At 34.1% G+C, this 20,040-nt stretch overlaps 1 protein-coding gene across 3 annotated transcripts in view; it reads right to left on the bottom strand.

Annotated features, from left to right (window-relative positions):
- Positions 1 to 20,040, bottom strand: part of ADGRB3 (adhesion G protein-coupled receptor B3) — a 716,821-nt gene that overhangs the window by 70,456 nt on the left and 626,325 nt on the right. For all 3 annotated transcript variants that reach the window (XM_075202577.1, XM_075202578.1, XM_075202579.1), the window contains 4 exons: positions 14,041 to 14,191; positions 8,791 to 8,860; positions 6,910 to 6,976; positions 5,054 to 5,139 (listed from right to left, as the gene is read on the bottom strand). In XM_075202577.1, the coding sequence (XP_075058678.1) occupies positions 5,054 to 5,139; positions 6,910 to 6,976; positions 8,791 to 8,860; positions 14,041 to 14,191 (374 nt within the window). The remainder of the gene's footprint in view (positions 1 to 5,053; positions 5,140 to 6,909; positions 6,977 to 8,790; positions 8,861 to 14,040; positions 14,192 to 20,040) is intronic.

Genomic DNA, 20,040 nt, shown 5'->3' with positions numbered 1-20,040 from the left:
TACAGTATCCATAGCAACAGACTTAAAATTCAGTGAGCAAAAGATAAATATAATTATACTGCTGACACAGCCTATAAGCATGAGATATTGATGATAGTCTCTTGTACGGGATTAAAGCTGAAAGATGTTCAGACATTTTTTATTTCATATCTCCAATTAATAACAATGTGATTTACATTGTTATTTTTTTTTCTACTGTTCTATGGTTCAAAAATATAATTTAAATGTATGGGCAACTCTATAAACACTATGGGTTTTTGAATTGTTTTGCAGAGATCTGAAACCTTATTACAACAAAGTAAATAAAAAGCATGCTTGGCTGCCTGACAGTTCTTTTGTAGTTTTACCATTGAAATATATATCTCACAAAGCTAAGAATGACTGAACCCCTGACAAACACTGACAATAATTACCTATTATTTTGCAAATGAATGAGATGCTAGAACAGCAAAGCACAGCTGCTAGTTTATCTGGTGCCACCATTATCACTGTAAGGAAGACACACCCCCTGCTGAAGACTGATAGCTCTGTCAGCTTGAACCAGTAAATGACCCCAGAGCACTGAATGTTGAGACAGAAGAGGGTTAAGGGTGGTGATATGGATCAAATATTTAGTTAGGTATCACATTCATTTAAAGGTAAGGCGAAGAAATAATATTCTCAGTTCTTTCTCAGGTACTTTTACTTGAATGCATAGAGTGGTACCACATTAGCCAGTAGACCAGATATTGGCTTTTAGTATCCAACTTGAGTGTGCACACAGGCCTATGAGTCAGGGGTTCCTATCAGCGACTGGGGTCTGCCACAACCGGTTGTCTGTAGCAAGGACTCCAGCTCAGGTACTAACTGTGTGAAGGCGATTGCAGATATGGGTCCAGAAAGCACAACTATTCTAGCCACCACTTCCCTTGTGTATTTAAGGTATTTAAGGGGATGGGAGGGATTGGGTGGCAGATGAAGAGAGATAAGGAGGAGGATAAAAAGGGATGGGGAAGGTTGTGGGATTAATAGCAGTGGTGGGGATGTGGAATGAGTTGGTGGGGGTGAGGGAGAGAGATAGTGAGATGTCATAATTCCCTATTTGCTTTTCAGTGTCTGCTAGTACAGAAGGTGCAGTCATGGGGTGAAATGTGATTTCTAGGTTAGAGAGCAGTGCAGGGCCGGATTAAGGTTGGGTTGTGGTGTGCATGTTTCCCGGGCTCCCTCACTTTGGAACTTTTAGGAGTGCCTGCAGGGTACAGTGTGGTGGCTAGCCCCTTCTCCGGGACCAGTCACCTTCCTTTCATGCAGAGTGCTGTTCCATCTCTGCAGATCTGTAAGAGATGAAAGACAAAAGTCTGGGTCGCTAACACAGTGTGGCTTGAACAAACTATGTGTGAGGGATGTCTTAATATAATGTGTGAGCGAGGGGGAGGCTATAACTTTAATGGTGGAGCTTGGGTGGGATTTAATTATTTAATGGGTGCTATTTTATTTTATTTGTGGGGTGATGGTGCGGCTATTTAATTCAATAGTGGGGTCTATTATTTTAAGGTGAAGTGATGGGACCTTTCATTTATGCTGGGGTGCTTTTGTAGCTATTAATTGAATGTAGGGCTGAGTTTGGGGAGGAGTGCTATTTATTAAATGTGAATAAGATTTTTTTAATGTTGGGGATGGTTGTGGGAAATAATTATTTATTAAATGTAAATACTATCAATCTATTGCTGGTGGTGTTCGGATGGAGGGAAATAGAGACTATATATAAAGTTTATATAGTGATGTGGACCCCTGTTCTGGGGTGACAGCTGTCCAGTTAGGTATCCTTATTTGAAATCTGATATTAACTTTCTTTGATGTCCATGCTGTTATATCATTGCACAAAGGTTTCCTCAGCTATTTTCCTTACTTGCTCATTATTCATTTGTAACTCATTTTCCTGGTCACTTTTTCACTCATCTCAGTAACTTTTTCCCTCTGTCACTCATAGGGATGTGATGAATTAAAGGAATGAGGAGGATAAAGAGGAATGGGGGAGTGTGATGAATAGCAGGGGTGATTAAGTGAGATAATGATGGGATAATAATTAACAGATGATGAAGATGGATAGTGGGGGGCTCATGAATTAGAGGGAAGGAGGCCTATTTATTAAATATTGGTGCCACTGATTTCATGTTGAATTACAGTATTCTTGTTACTCAGATTTCTAGGAGGTGAATAATACAAATATCTTTTCCAAGCTTGGTCCCAACATCCCAGTGTCTGAACAATCAGCAACAGAGATTAAGCCATCAGCAGCAGTGACATATATCAAAACTGCACAGTCTGTCCACTGTCCCGAACCTAACAGGACCGTTACTATTTGGATTTGACTGTCCTACCAACCCACATAAAAGGACTTTTGTCTTGATTCGTGGACGGTTGAGACACATGTTCTACTATGTGATGGAATTTCCAGCTGCAGAAGTGTGTGGCATGGAAGGGTGCTTTTAGGAAAGGGGAAGGAGTTGGGGTGGGCCAGTGCTTGCAAAGCATTGGGCATGCTCCCAATGTGACATGGTGTGCCTCCTATGTGACATGGTCATGCCCCTGTGAAGCGCAACCACGCTTCTTGTGTACACACTGTCCCTTTGTCCTGATTCTTTATTACAAAATGTTGGGATGTATGCACACAGGCCTACTAAATTCATAAAACACCCCTGTTCAAACATATTATTTATACCTATGATACACTTCAAAGGATAAAAAAAATCTATAGATTATGCCAGCCTTTACATTACAAGCAAAGGGTTTAAAATTCATTATCAAAAACTGTTTTGTCAAGCATTACAATCTTTCAGAAGATAAACACTTTTTTCAGGCATGGTTTAACAATGGGAATATTGCCATGCAAAAAGTATCTGATTATTTAGCAAGTGGATTATCCCTTATATACATTTTATGCTATATTCCATTGCAAAATCGATCTGATGTCATTACTCTGATTTACCTGAACTCTTAGGTCTAAAGTTCTATATTCTTTAATTGCGTAATTTGTAATAATATTTATTGGAAATAACGTTAATATAATCTTAAATATTCAAACTAAAGTTAAAAGCAAGAACATTAGGAGAAAGCAAACACTAGTAAAACCCCTGTATATTGGTATTATTAAAATTCTCCCACCAGGTAATTAGTACAGTGTTGACCATAAAATTACAAGAAAACTAAAATGCAAAACATAAGGATTCTTTGATAATGATTTTCTATTGCTGCAATTATATTGTGACCCCCATAAAAGAACATCTGACATCAATCTGCAAATTCATTGAATTCACCAAACAATTAAGATTAATAGCTTCTCAACCACTGTAGAGTCTAATTAAATAAGAAAGGGATCTTAACAATTTGTTTTACAGACAGCTATGGAGCGTTAAGGTATTAGAAGTCCTTCATGCAAACACGACCTCTGAACTGCATTCTGCAGTCTAGAATAATTGAAATGAAAGCAAAATACCTTACACAAATATTATTCAGCAAACATTTTTTCTGTTAAGCCTGTTGACAGTTTGGGCTATTTAAATGACAAGTATCTAACAATAGTTACATCACCAAATTCATGAAACTTAGCTTATGTATAAATTGAATATATGTGAACTTCACAATTAATTTTATTTGGAAACAGGGCCTGATTCATTAGGGCATGCAAAATGAAAGTAAATAGTGTTTTTTTTAAAAGACGCGTATATCAGGCATATGCACGTCTATATTAAACTAGGAGCGAATGTGAAGATACATCTCTTGCTGAATACGGGTCTTGGTGCACTGTGCTTGGCCAGGCACAATACACTGTAAGATACGTCCAATACATATCTGGAATATAAGGTCCCAAAAGAAGGTGCAGAATAAAAAGTATTGAGTGATTGTCACCTGTTAATAATATAGTCATTAATGATAAAGCAAAAAAGTGTTTTTATCTATTTTTTTTTCATCCCCACCGCCACTAAATACAATTATCATGTTGCAATTAATAAAATGCATGTTTATATTTGCTCCTGACTGCAAAACATATGTTCTAGCATGCATTCACATCCGTCATCACTATCAATCAGCACTTACACCTGCCCTGTAGCTGGTGTAAGTGATACGACAGAAAAACAGATCTTTGAGATGCCCAAAGCTTGCTGCATGCGCTCAAACTTGGCACACTCTTACTGTACACTGACTACGTGCATACGGCCAGGCCCCTCGCTGTTCTGCTCCTAAAATCATAGGCTTCTGTATGGGTCTTTTGCGCTCTAAGATGAATTGGATGTTGCTGCGTTCACTGGCGTATAGTCCGGTTCTGTGCAGGCACAGAGCGATTTTACTGTTTTATCAAATGAGGAGTATCCTACAAGGGGTGAGGGTTTGTCTCGGTCAGCCAGTACACTAAAGCGGTATTCCTAGGGCAGCAGGGTGCCAAAGCTATAGCACTGTGCATATTCTGCTTGTTAATTGTGTTAACCTGCAGAATATATCTGTCACAGGGAAGGTTTGCCATCTCCCTCTAGGGCCATTGCATCACACACCCCGTCGGCTATGTCTGCAGCACCCACCCCATCCCCCGACCTAAAGATTTTTCCCAATCCACCTGTACACAGCACAATATATCTTCATATATAGTAATATCTGAATACTAAAAACACTACCCAGCATATTAAAGAGGATAAACATAACACAAAACATTTTAAAAGTATTTGAAATGGCTTTTTTTTACAATAAAACAAAAAAGCCAACTTAATTGTGCTTCATTTTACATAGCATATTAAATATTATATTTAATAATATATGTTTTTAAATTACCAGCTATGTATTGGAAGGAAACAATGCTTCAAATGCTTTGTGTTTGCAGTTTTTGTGATGATTCTGCACTTTTGTTTTAATACTTTCTGTTATTTGGTCATAAAAATAAATATATCAATAAACATGAATGAAATATCAACTTCTCCATGAGGCATGCAACTACTGTACTCCAGAACTAAAATAATTATGATTATGCAAATGAATAATAATGGTTGAAGTATATGACAACATACATTTTAAATCAGCTTACCCTGCTCTGTGTTTAAGCTTTTTATCTAGGATACCATCTCTGGAAACAAGTTTATTAAAGACTAAAATTCCAATTACCATGTTGACCTGCATAACAAAAAGATTTTTTAAACATAAAACACTTTCTAATCAACCAATACATTGAACATATAAGAATATTATATCATAATAAGATAGATACAAAACAAATCCCAAATTGTTTTATTTGTCACTTGAAATGTAAAAAATTATTTTCATTAAATTGTGTCCTCATCTAAAATAGGGTGAGATTTAGAGTGTAAAAGCAGATTTTACCTAATGCCCTGCAACTTATATAGCACACATTGATTTTTGTCTTGTCCATTGCAGAGAATGGAAGGAAATATTTATAGAAGAAAATCCAATTATAAACACAATTTTCAAATTCTAGAATTATTATTTTTTTCTATTTCACATTAACAGATTTCATGTTTGTTGATTACACACTAGGAAATTGGATGTATATGTTTAACACTATTTGATCAGTTTGCACCAGTTTAAAATTTTAATTGAAATATGTAAAAATATCAAATGAATGGTACTTCTGATTATTCACCAATAGCGGTAATGAGAATGCAGTGAGTACACAACATTTTGATGATTTACAGGGTGAATGAAGATAATTCATACTTCTTGAAGGCAGCCACCAGAGGGATTAAACAACATTGCTAAGGTATTAGTTTTACAAAGTCTTTATTCATTTTTAAACCTTATTTAAGTTACATTTACCTGTCTAGAGGATTGCCTGTTATTTGGATGATGATAATAATAATAATAATAATAATAATAATAGTAATACTAATAGGATATTTTTGTAATTTAAAGCTACATATCTATAGATTTCAGATTTAAATGTGTGCAAGCTTGGCTACTGTTTGTTTTGAAAATAATATTGTAGTAAAATATAGTAAAGTTTAAAAGTAATATTAAGTCCTTATATACAATATTGTAAAAGTACATCATTTAGCAAAGCTGTGTGTGTTTCTACAATCAAAGTGGCAAGTCAATCCTTGTACTTCATTTGTAAAGACACTCCACTGCATAATGTTAAATACCTTTTGCACAATACTGCCATTCATCACGGGAAATACTTATTTTGCATATTAATAGCTCTAGTGTTGTCTCTGCTTTAATTATACTACTACTGAAAAAATGCTTAGAATTCATTGACCATGTCCAACAAATTTAGTTTCTAGGTATAAAAGTTGGTGCAATGCAATGAAAGTGTTTATGATAACATAAGGAAGCACAATTCTCGATTGAAAACAATTTCAGACAGGCATTATGAACCACTGGTACAACATATTTTCTTACTTGTTGCATGAAATACTTTGATAATACGTTAATAATATTATAATTATGGTGAATGCATTTTCAGTTTTGCAATTATGTTATGTTCTACGCAAAGTTTTTTACATACTGCTAATAATTCCTATTTTGGATCCAAATCTTACTGTCTGTTTCTTTTTATTAATCATCATCATCTTCTCTTTATTTATAATGCAATCTCATTGGCTGTGTAACAATATGTATGAAACTATATGTATCATGCTTAGTTTTGTTACTTTTCTGATGCTTCTAATTATATATTATTCAACATTGCACCTGGAAATGTACCAATGTGGGTGCAGGTATTATCTTACAGAGCCTAAATGCAAAACAAACATTTATCATGACATTAAACTTAAATGCCCCTTTTGGATGGAAAGTGAGAGTGGAAAAGGAAGTAAGAATTTGATGCTATTTTCAATCAAGTCAATTTGAACTTTTTTTACAAAAAAAATATATCATCGTAGCATTTTGAGTTTGTGACAATAGAGAAAGAATTCTTCAGTTTACCAAGACAACAGCGGCAGCAGGTCCAACAAAGGCATAGAGCAGACCCCCTTCAAGTGACAGCCAGCAACTGAAATTGAAGCGAACAAATAAAATCATGTACTCTATCAGAAAGTATTATGTTCCTCTTCACAATCCTGACACCGTATTCATTGTCAGCTTTTGCTTTGAATTATTACAGGCACAAACAATTTTACATTCCGGGTAAATGAATTCCTATAAATTTTATATAATTTTGCAGAAGTTAAAGAAAATGTAGTAATGAAATAAGGAGGACTAGCCATGGGTGCCAGCGGTGTAATACTGCAATTTTAGTACATAAAATAATCTCCAGTTGGTGTGTGTTAACATCATAATCCTATTGCAGAAGATTGATGGGGGAAAGTTCCTAATAAACCTAAGGAGATCTGACTATGTGCTGATCAAATCAAGGGTGTACAAAGGTTGAGGAGGCCACAATGCAAATTTTGTACAGGGCACCTAAAACTTGTAGTTAGAACAAGAGTCTGATGAGCCAGGAGTGTCTTTATGGATAAATAAACACATCTAATAAATGGTCCCAGTGTTCTTTTGCAGATACAATGCTAAAGCCTAACTGACAAGACAATATTAATATTACATGCATTGCTCCCCAAGCTTGAATTTGTTCATGTAGATTTTACTTGATCCCAATTTCCTCTTGATATCACAGTAAAATTAACTTAAATATCAAATTATTAAGTTCCTAATTATTTGTACAGAAACACACACAACGTGAGAGGTAGCAATGTGCACAAAGTGTATTTTTTAGTATTGCTTGGAGGAATACCTATATATAACCTCTTACAAACTGTAGGTAAAACTCACTAATGCACATGACAAGCCTTAATTACAAGGACAGACCACTAAAGAACAAATACAATACAACAAATTAGAATAATTGCAATGTATGGTGAGTTTAAAATTAGTTATATATGAAAAATATAGGAATTTGCAGGACCAGGATAAAATATTTAAAAGCAATAATAATAATAATTAAAAGAAAAAAAGCATAGTTACATTTCATTAGCCTCACGACTTGTGTCTTAATTTCAAAGCAAACCCCCATATTTGATATATTCAGAATTATGGGCTTACTCATTCAAGTTTATCCATCCAGTGAAAGCAGATATATGAAAGACCAATTTACAAATGACTTTCCCTTATCTGTTAATGAACGGATTCAATCTATTAGAGCCATGTCCCACCAGCTAATGTAACAGATAGATTCAAGTGCTAACTATAGGTCAAAAATAAATGTCTGTTATAATGGTGTAATATATTTGCAGATAAATGAATCCACAACATATGGATGACGCCGGTTCTGTTTACAAATTGAAAAATGCTATTTTAATCTCTCTTTCCAGATCTGATACCCATTTGGTGGAACACACTAGATACAATTGTTTTTTTTGTCCCACAAATAAATAGTTTATTTACTTGAAATAACAGTATATACTAAGATATCCTAGGTACATGCTAACAACATGCTCTGCAGATGCTTTACAAATGGTGGTATCTTTCAAATTTATTAATTTAATTCAGAAAATAAAATTCTATAGTTTTAATAAAGGAGCAAGGGTTTATTTAGTCATCCTACTATCTGAGGTATACTTTACATAACTTAACATCATCAAGATTTTAAAATGATTACAGCAAGAACAATATTTTCACAATAATTTCCTTGATATTACTGGCTCCACCAAGAAAACCTGATGCTTGAGACCATTGCCTCAGTTTGCCCTATCTCACTCTGATACATAACTCAGGTAATACAGCAATGAACCAGCAATAGCTAAAATTTGAAGAAACATCAGTTAAAGAACAAGTAGAGTTAAACAAATGAATGAGCCAAAAACAACTTACTAGTGAGGAGTTCCATATCCTTTTGCTTTGGTAAAGCCCATTGATATAGCTACAACTAATGCTGGTAAACCTATGGACATCAAAAATAAATTATATTGCAGACAGTATGAGAAAAGTCAACATAAATTATGATTCAATGGGTGGAAGAAGAGACACGAGGAATGATAACGGACAAAATAGGTCACCTGACATCATAATTCCTTCATATATATTTACTGACCCTTGTACAATACTTTACAATTTATAAAAAGAAAACTGTATACTTAAAATGAAAAGAAGATAGACTAAGAAGACATAAGGCAATAAAACATAACATAATCTGCTAAATTTATATTTAATGACATGCATTGAAATCTCAAATCATAGATGATAGGTTCTAAACATGTGATACATGTATCTCAAGGGGAACTTCAGATAGTTTTAAGGGTTGCTCTAGTCTCAAACTCAAGACATTACATTAATTACTAAATGCTAAAACATATACATAACCAATCCAAAGAAGTATTTTTGAAACACTTAAATGCATAATGGTTAGCTTGTTATAAATTAATCCAGGCTAAGGGGTACTTTGAATTAATTTGCATGCGTTAGGTGGTACTTTTTATACATGAACACATTTTAGAGCCTGATTTTGAGATAGGAGCAAAGGAAAGGAGCAAATTTGCATCTGGAAACACCATGTTACAATGCAAGGGGTACAAATTAACTTATTTTTTTGCACACAAGGAAAATACTGGCTGTTTTTTCATGTAACACACAAATACTTTGTAGCTTCATTGTTACACTGAAATTAAAGTTGATCTATGACATGCTGTATCCCAACTATAAATTTGTCCATACATTTTAAATTTACCTCATTGTTTAATGCAACATGGTTTTGCCAAGGTGCAAACTTACTCCTATTCTTCCCTTTGCTCCTATTTCTACATCAGGCCCTTAGAGGGTACTTTGTAAGCATAAACAAGATACAATTCTATGAAATGGAATGTGTCATATATAGTGGTAGAATGCATAACAAGGACATGTTGAGGATTTTGCAAAGTTTCAGGTTTATCATGTTTTGATATATACATATCTTATATTTGATCAATATTTAAAGTACACATGGATAGACAGACTGTATGAATGAGCTCAACCAGTGGTTGTTGCCTTCCGCAAAACATAAACTAAAAGTGGTTTCACCGAGAATTTTGATAATATGATAAGGATAATAATAATTATAATAATAATAACAATATTATATATAGCTTAGCTATTGTTTTTCTTATAGAAATTATAGTAAAGTTTGAAAGTAATATTAAATTCTTATATACAATACTGTAAAAGTAATTTGTTTAGCAAAGTTGTGTGTGTCTCTACAAGGAAAGTGGTAAGTCAATCCTCATTTGTAAAAACTCTCCACTACATAATATTAGATACCTTTTGCACAATATTGCCATTCATCACTGGGAATAATTATTTTACTTATTAATAGCTCTAATGTTGTCTCTGCTTTAATTATACTACTACTGAAAAAATGCTTAGAATTCACAGACTGTATGAATGAGATCAACTAGAGGTTGTTGCCTTTCGCAAAACATCAACTAAAAATGGTTTCAACAGGAATTTTGATAATAATATGATGATAATAATAATAATAATAATAATAATAATAATAATAATAGGAACTTAATGTAATTTAAAGCTACATATCTATAGATATCATATATTTAATTAGAACCAGGAATATGAAATGGACTTGTAGGGCATGAATATGAATTGGTTACAAATGCATTTTTAATAATGATCTGGCTACACAATGTGTTGTGTTAAATGATATATGAACAGTGCAGATGTGACCACCTTTTTGCCATATATTAATAATTTATGGCACAGTATATTTTTTAAACGCTATAAGATTTCAGCAGAGGATAAATTACATAGAGGTTGCTAGGTTACAACAGTTATCTTTTTTCACAGAACTTAAAATATAAACTAGACTTTAGTCTAGCATTTGTTTTATTCGTTATTCCCATATAGTGGTTGTTGTTGTTGTTATGAAGGTTTATATTTTTGTATTTTGTTATATGTGCAGCTAGTTTATTTTTGCAAGTGTTTCTCTATAAAATTATATACATGTTTGCAACTGCAGAAGCCATGTCTTCATGCAATTTTATGAGGAGAAAGGGGATATACTGACCTTGAGCAGTATTTTATCTAGACAATCTATGATATTTATTTTGAGCTCAATGTGATGTAATCAATAGAATCAGAAGGTCCCAGGTTTAAACATTGGGAATCGTGATTTCTATCCTATACTGAGTTCTATTAAAAATTATTTGAAGGTACAATCCAATTTTGATTTATAGGAGGATTATATTAATCCTCCAATCTGGGGTCACATTTAAAAGTTTGATCTGGTATATATTAAATAGTGTAAAAATAAATAAATTGTGATCTGAACCATAGCCGATAATAGTATGAAGTACGATTTTACTTTTGTTCTCCATATTTTTCCTGTCACCATAGCAATGAGGAATGCTGATACTTCTGGTTTTTCAGCAATACTATATAATGGCCCTTTCATGTGAAATCCAAAGATTTCAACATTTTTAAAGTTTTTGATATCTGCTCTCCTATACCCAGGAATTGTTGCAGTGTATATACACAAATATATATATATATATATATATATATATATATATATATATATATATATATATATATATATATATATTATAACATTATATGTGATTATACACCTTTTATATATATATATATATATATAAAGATTGGTTTTATTATTTGCTTTTAATAATAAAAGGGTGTTCTGCAAGATCTCCCCTTTCATTATTTTTTACTTGTAATATACATTAATTATCCGGCATTTCAAATTTCATTAGATGGCATAAATATGGAGGATCTGAGATGAACCTATAAGAAAATTAGCAGTTATTTTTGTTGAGGCATCTTTATACAAATTTGGAATGTGAGTTTCTTCATGGTGTGGTGTCTATAACCTATTTTGAAGGATACCATATTCTTGTGCCACTAATTTTTGAGGTGAAGTCCTTTATTAAGTTTTAGATTTATGAGTTACTACACTATCAATTTTATATTTTTTCTTTTTGTTTACATATTTTGGAGATTGCAAGTTCTGTCAATCAGTAAAGAACTGAAGAAAAAGCATGTACACCTTATTTAAGGAACTTTTTTTTTTGCATCTAATAATTTGCAAAACTTGCGGCAGATTTACTGAGAATCATGTTTGGCGGTGGTTTTAAATCGTTAGCTGCATTTAATATAAGATGGTTCATTATATCTTGATTAAGGAGCAAAATTAATTTATAGTTAACTGGTGGGGCAAATTTTTCATTATGTTAAGGTGCCAATATTATTGTATTATATTATGGGGCCAATATGAATAGATAATTATATTACGGGGGCAATACTATTTGATTGATAATGGTGGCAATATTTATTTGTGATGCACACATGTGGCACTACATATTGCTCTCATATTATAATAATACAATAATATTGCTCCTTAATATAATGAAATATATACTATGGCCCCATAAGTTAATTTTACATTTATTTTGCTTTAAACAATAAACGTTCCCAAAATGTATAAGTCAATTGTGCCTCCTCTTGAATGGAATTACAGCTCAAGTGCCGAAAACCGGTCGGTTCATCAATTCGCTCTTTAGTAAATCTAGCCCTTGGACTTTCGAGAACTTTATATGTGGAACCTTTCTTGAGTGATAGTTTTTTTTGTTGTTGGCGACTGTTTCATTTTAATTCTTTATGTGGTGTGAAAATTCCAGGTTTGTGTTTACTAAATGCAAATATTACAACAAGAATATGCAAGTATAAAATACTGTACATGCATATGTATTATAACGTTTTGTGTGTTACAACATGACTTTTTATTATTTTACCATTAATTCTAACCACAAGGATTCAAGTAATATTTATGAGCTGTATTGTTGCAGTCTATTGGGGCTCTTGTAGGTCCCCTGGGCAGCTTTTCTATACAAGGGACACAAGAAAAACAGAGCAGAGGTCCAAAATTCCTGCCCATAATGTAAATTTTATTAAGACAAACATGATTATAAAATAATCTTTGATTGTGGAAAATTGAAGACAGCCACCATTCAAGCACTCATTCACCACTTTATTAAACGTAAAATAGAAACTTTTATCCTTCACTCTTCAGTCTTGCATAAATGATTATCACTGAAAACTGGGATTCCCATAAAATGCCAGCCAATCACGTGTTCAGGATGGGAAATCACCGGTAATTAGCTGGTGTCCCAGTTACTCTCAGAAATAGTCATTTAGGAATGGGCATTTATTGTAAGTTGGTGGGTCATTTTTATGGAGATTTTTCAGGATCTATATCTTTTCCTAATTTATTGTTATTATTTTTTTTATTAGTATTGTTGATTTGTAATGTGCCCCAGTGCTCTGCAGCGCCGAGCAATAAGGGAAATAGGACACACATAAAACATGGATATATAATGTAAACAATAAATGTAGGCATAAAAACCAACGGTAAGCAGGGCCTTGCTCATGAAAGAGCTTACAATCTAATTGGAGAAAGGCACAGTTGTAACAAGAGGATCAGAACAGAGATTATGAGGGTGTACCAGTGTGAGTAGTATAAATGGGAGTAGAGTGAGCTCTAATATAGAGATAGAGTTTGAGAGACCATTTAAAAATCTGAAGGCTGCAGGAGAGTCTTATTGGGCATGTAGGGAATTCCATAAGTAGGTAGAGATATGGGAGAAGTCTCGTAGGCAAGAGTGAGAGGTGGTTATGAGAAACAAGGCAAGGCGTAGGTCAGAGGTAGATATAAGATAGTGAAAGGGAGATTGTTTGGACATGAAATGAAACTCACATACTGTATGTAGAGATTTACATAAACATTATGTCATAAGCTGTACAGAACTCATGATGATTTCCATGCAGAAGTCACAAATGCAGTTTTCAATAAGTGTCACCGGACATTGGAAATCAGTACTGCATACCCAGCAAAGAGTACTAGATTGTGATACATTAATGCACAATTGTTTTTATTGCATGACACTCTATGAAAGATATGTTGTACAAAAATGTTAGCTAAAGGAGGACACATCTATGTGCTTTGAGATTCAGAACATAATTTCAACTAAATGGTATAATTAGTTTCTAATACCACACATTGAATATGGAATGGCTGAAATGAATATATGAGTATTTGATAATTATCTTTATTTAGAAACATACCCCAACCGAGGCACAGGAAGCGTTTCCTTATAACCCTTGTTCTAATTTTCCCAGTAACTGCCATATATGACTGCCAGGCTTCTGTCAAAACCCAACAAAATGATGCCAGGAAAAAAAAGTGCAGGAAGGCTGTGGTCATGGTACATATACCCTGAGGAAAAAAAAGACAAAGTGATTTATTGAAAGATAAAAAAGAACGTCAAGTGAATTTCAACTCAACAAAACACATTATCGTTTTCTCTCTCACTCTGTTCCTCCATAAGTGTTACTGTGATTTAATGTTATTGGTTATTGAAGAGGCTTCAGAAAAAAAGATACACTTATTTAGGACAAAGACGACAGGTGTCTAAACAATTGGATGCCTATATGAATTAGAATAATACTTTGAAGAAGGTTAAATCTAAAAGGATAAATCAGGACTATTGTGACAATGGTTGACTTGACTTGGTCTAATGATAATACAGACAGTAGCTCTAAACAGAGAAAACCACGGAAACAAGTACAGAGCCCTGCTCTTTATGTACTGACAGACAACTCATCAACTAAAGGTAACTGTGATCGCCTTCCTCAGATGGACTCACGGTACATACGGTATATCAGATGATAACCACATCATAGAATGGGAGTGGAGAGGAATAATAACCTCTCCCCAAAAAATTAGTAAATACTTTCAACTTATGATCATATACATGAAAAGGGTATTATCTAAAGACATTTCATTTTTCCTTATATATCAAAACAAACTATTTGATTTCACATTTGATATAAATACATTTATATGAAGTTATATACATGAAGCTAAAAGACCATTTTCGCACTTCCACTTCATATTTTTCTCTATGTTTTACATAAAAATTACTTGGGAAACTAGTAATACTAACCAAACAATTAGAACACATGTGGACTAATAGATAATAAGGTGCCTCAGAAGAGGGCAGAATGGAATAAATCATTTGTCAATATGATGTAAGCCATTAGATCTTTTAATAATAATCCTAATATTATAATTTGCAAAACTGATAAAGGCAATATGAACACAACAATGGATTATAAGCACTAACGTGATGTCATTCTTACCAATTGTAATGATGGCAGACATATACACTTTTGACTTGCACACTGATACTGCTTTGGGGGTTAATTCTCAGAAGGAAGGGTGACAAACAAACTTTTAAAAACTTTGTGATGGAACTAATTAGCTACCAACTATTAAATTGTGATAGAAATAGCATGGATTTTCTTAACACAATGGTGTACATGATATTAGGTGCCATTGTCAGACAGACAAATTGGAGAAACTTAATGGGCCTGATTCATTAAGAGACGCATACTGAGCAAAATGTGTGTTTGTATTAAAACGCACGTAATTTGGGTACACATATGCCCAAATTTAACAAAGAGCAGATCTGTAGATATGTGTGGTGATGAATATGGGTGCAGGTCTGCTCTACTAGAAAAGACACTGCATGATATGTTCAATATATATGTGGAATATAAGCTCGCAAAATAATGCAAAGGAAAAAAAAAACTATTCAATTAATGTCACCTGTTGATAATATAGGCATTCATAATAACACATAAAAAAATTTAAAAAGTGGGTTTGTTCCCCTCCCATAAAATACATATATTAGGATGTTACGAATGTCTGCTGTACATAAAATAAATATTTACAGTTGCTTCTGATTGTTAACACATGTCATATCATGTAAAGACAGCCCTCATCACTAGTAATCGTTACTTAAACTAGACCTGTAGCTGGAGCAAGAGATACTGCTGAAAACAAGTACCTGAGACACGCCAAGATGCTGCTTTTGAAATTGTGAATGACATTAACTACAAAGTCAAAAATGGGCAGCCTGAAAAGGGGTGGTATGGAGGACCTAGGGGGTGCTGAAGTGCTATTGTAAAGAAACCAAAAACAAACAAAAAATATATATATATATTATTAAACCCAAAACTAGTGCTGTGAGCTTTAACTAAACCCCACATGGTGTATTGTTAGGCTGGAAACAATAAAATTAACTCCCCACTTGCCTTGGAGGTGGGAGTGGGCAGATCATACTAGCCAAGTTAATGCACTATGGTGCTGCTGTAATAGGATAACCCTGCTTACAATCCTATATGTTAATAGAACTTGGAGATCTAGCACAGGGCAGCATTGCTCCCTCACAGCACTGGGGTCATCAATCCCCTTCCTATTAGGGCCCTGTGGAGTTTGTATGTTCTCCCCGTGTTTGTGTGGGTTTACTGTTGCCATCACATAGAGTCGGTTATTAAATGGAAAGCAGGATCATGCAGAATTATTAAGTGGCATAATTTAGTAAATATATAAATGACTAAACTTTTCTTACAGAGCACATCTCTTACGCAATTAGATTTCTGCTTTACAAGGTGTTATCTCAGTGAGAAACTTGTCACATGAACTTGTTTATTTTAAAACTATGACTACAGCGCCCTATGCTTAATAATTTTTACACTTTTCTAATTTTCTCACTTTCATTTGTATAAACTTCCTCTATTCCCAGATGTTGATCGCAAATGTTAAAACAGTTTAATGCGATTTTTATGCAATATTACCTTTTGAACTGCTTGTGGATTATATTTGACATGAATCACACATCATATGCTCTTTAGCAAATAAGAAAAACAAAACTTGAACTTGTCCTTGAACTTGTGATTATACTATATGTATGTTAAAGACATATTGAGACAGAAAGGTTTGGGATAAAATCACAGCTACTATAGGGTCCCCCTGTACAAGAACTGGCAATCTACAGACAGCCGGGGTTACACTATGCCTGAAACTTGTGGATTATATTATAAAAACCTAAACAAGAATACAATTACATAGTTTCACAAATTAACATACTATCCTGAAAATTCCTACTTAAGATTTGTGACTTGGAAGGAGGGCTAACCTCTCTGTTGTTAATAGAAAACCATCAATTATGAAGTGTTAATGACACAAAATACAGAATTCCATTTAATTTTAAATATCAATGAAAAGGTAAAGAGTGCAAAATCTGCTTTTTATTAAATAATTTAGATGTTGTGACAAGTAAATTGAATAGTTTTCCAAAAAATTATGTTCAAAATCAAAATACATCTTCGGTTTGCCCTACATGGTCCAATACAGATGATTGGCCGGCACATGGAGTGGTCAAATTGAACAGGTCCGTGACTGCAGTTTACTACTGGACACATTGCAATGTATTCCACTTTTGGACCTCAAACAAGAACTGAAGAAGTTCATACTTCGACTTAACTTTCCACCAAATTTTTGTACACTTTCATCCTTATATTATACTAGATCACATAGGACCTCATTTAGAGTCGGACGCAAAGTCCGTTTAAGAAGTGTAGGAGTGGGAGTGTGCCGCAGCTTGGTACGGTATTACGAGTGGCAAGCAACCTCAGTTGCATCCCACTCTTAATACCGTATCGAGCTGCGTCCAGTTCCTGCAGCTAACTAACGCTTGCGTCACCTAATTCCTGAGACACAGCTTTAGCCCTGTTTTGATGTGTGTTGCGTCTGCGCCTCACTGCGACTAGGATGTATTTACATGGTCACGCCTTCACAATTCCACGTTCCTCCCATTCTCTCGTAGTGAGTCGCAAGCTGTCGCTTGTAAGTGTTAATTGCGTCCAATATGCAGGCGGATTTGGTGCTTTCTGCACATGCGTGGTAGTGTTTTTTGGTTGGATGCGCCTAAAACGGACTTTGCGTCCGACTCTAAATGAGGTCCATAATGTTAATGACACATACAAAAAACCCATACATTGAAATTTAATTCATAATCTGATATGGGGCTAAATAACATTGTAAAAGGTAATGCACTGCTCTATAAGTGAGGTAAGGTGAGAATCTTGTTGCACACACCAGCATTCTAGGAGTAACAGAGACAAGGTTCTCACTTTGTCTTTGTCTTCAACCAGCTGCTTGCCTGGCTCCTGTATAAGACCACCCTAGATCTGGTACCTGCAGGTAGCAATTCACGGCTATGGATAGCTAAGAATCACTTTTTCCTAGGTTCATTACGTGGTGGACACTGTGTTTGTAGTACATACATTCTCTCACTATAGCCAAGTGTACCTGTAGCTGTTACAGTGGTGCCCCTTACAATTTACTATTATATTACGGTGGTTTTATGAAAATATGACAGGTGTGGTTTTTTTTACACATCAAGAAATGCTACTTTGGTGCTATGAAATGTCATAGAGATTTAGAGGCAAGAGAAAGAGAGATCATTGATTCCTATAAGAAACACAGGGGATCACTTATAAAACATAATAAAAAGCAAAAAATAGTGAGGGACAACATTTTTAATGCAATCACTCCTATTGTTTTTCAAGCAGTGTATAAAACATATAATGTCGTAAAGAACACTTCTTTTGGTTTATCTGCCCATACATTTGGCATCATCCATATAAATGGAGTGTTTATAATTAACTAAATATGTCCACTATACTCTCTATCAGGCCTCCTCCAAATTGATGTTAACATTTGCATCTCTTGAGTGGCAAAATACCTCTGCACTACTCCTCAAAATCAGGATGCACTATCTCCACCCCCTGTTACTCATTCAACCACAGAAACACGGGACATAAGAATGCTTCAATATCAGATGAGCATTTATATGCACTTGACCTGAAGCATTATTGTATGGAGTACTGTACATTATTCTGGTTTTCTCTCCTTCTATATTAAGGTATTAAGAGCCAGTGCACATACCATTGGAAGGAGAAGAGGATACTCCGTTGGTCTATTATATCATCACTGAGTGGGATAAAGCACTTTTCGACAAGCACATATAAAGCACAATATATATATGTGTGTGCAAAATTGCACTAGACACCTAATATTAAAAGGACGATACACACTTATTTATTTTCTTTTTTCCGGTCTCAATATTCCTAATTTGTACATAAGTCTGATATACACATGAGAGAGATGTGTCTTGACAGTTCTTACTAAAAGTCACATTTCCATATAACATTTAATTAAATACAAACATAAATACAAATTAAATTAAATGAAAATAAACAAAACATTTAACATTTAATTAAAGTTAAATTAAACAAAAACATCTGTTGTTTAACTGTTTAAAAATCAAATGCCAATCTTATTTTCTGCGGTATACGAAATAGAAATGTCAATTAAGTATTGGGAATAGTGGTAACTAATTTATATAATATAAATGTGATGGTAATGAATTAAGTACTATCAGCTGGAATGGTCAATATGAAATAATCCAATCAGAACAGTAGTGCATGCAGCATTTCCCCTATATTTGAAGGGGATTGGAGGACAGCACTGTCTAAAATGATAGCCACACCTCTTGCATGCTGGTCATGTCTAACCGCGTGGAGTGGAAAAACCCCTCCAGAAATCCGTAATTTCCCCGCTCAATAAACACTTTCTCTATTGTATAGATTGCCAGAATGTCTATTTTAAAATGGGCTCTAGAATTGAGTATGTACTGAAAATTGATTACTAGAATGTGCTCTTGATTAAATACTGATCAGATGGAGCTGTGTGGTATTTGATTATAAATCTTTGCAATAAAGATTTTTCATGTATTTGATTGGCTTTGTAAACCACACCCACAATGTTTAGCCACACCTGTTTTCAATTGCAGGATGCTGCTTCAGAACTTGCCTACCCTCCCCTCCCCTCAATGGGGAGATGATTTTAATTTCTATTTAGCTATTGGTTAGTTGTGTATATTGATAGAGTGATTCAGAATGCATATTAAACTTTTATGAGCTTCAATGTTGGTAACCAGGCACAAAAACTGATGGCCCATGGTTTAAGCACATTCTAGAATTAGTTCATCTCTGGTTGCATGAGGACAAAAGATATGTTATAGAAATGTTGTACAGCACTGTTCATTTGTAAATGAGTTTGTTAATATAGGTAATTATGTATGAAATAATGCCCTCCCTACTGTAAATTATATGGGTATTAGAAGTCACCAAAAACGTTTGCAACCACGTGAA

Source organism: Mixophyes fleayi, chromosome 3, assembly GCF_038048845.1.
Source record: "Mixophyes fleayi isolate aMixFle1 chromosome 3, aMixFle1.hap1, whole genome shotgun sequence".
Taxonomy (NCBI): Eukaryota; Metazoa; Chordata; class Amphibia; order Anura; family Limnodynastidae; genus Mixophyes; species Mixophyes fleayi.
This window is presented reverse-complemented; position numbering and strand designations above follow the sequence as displayed.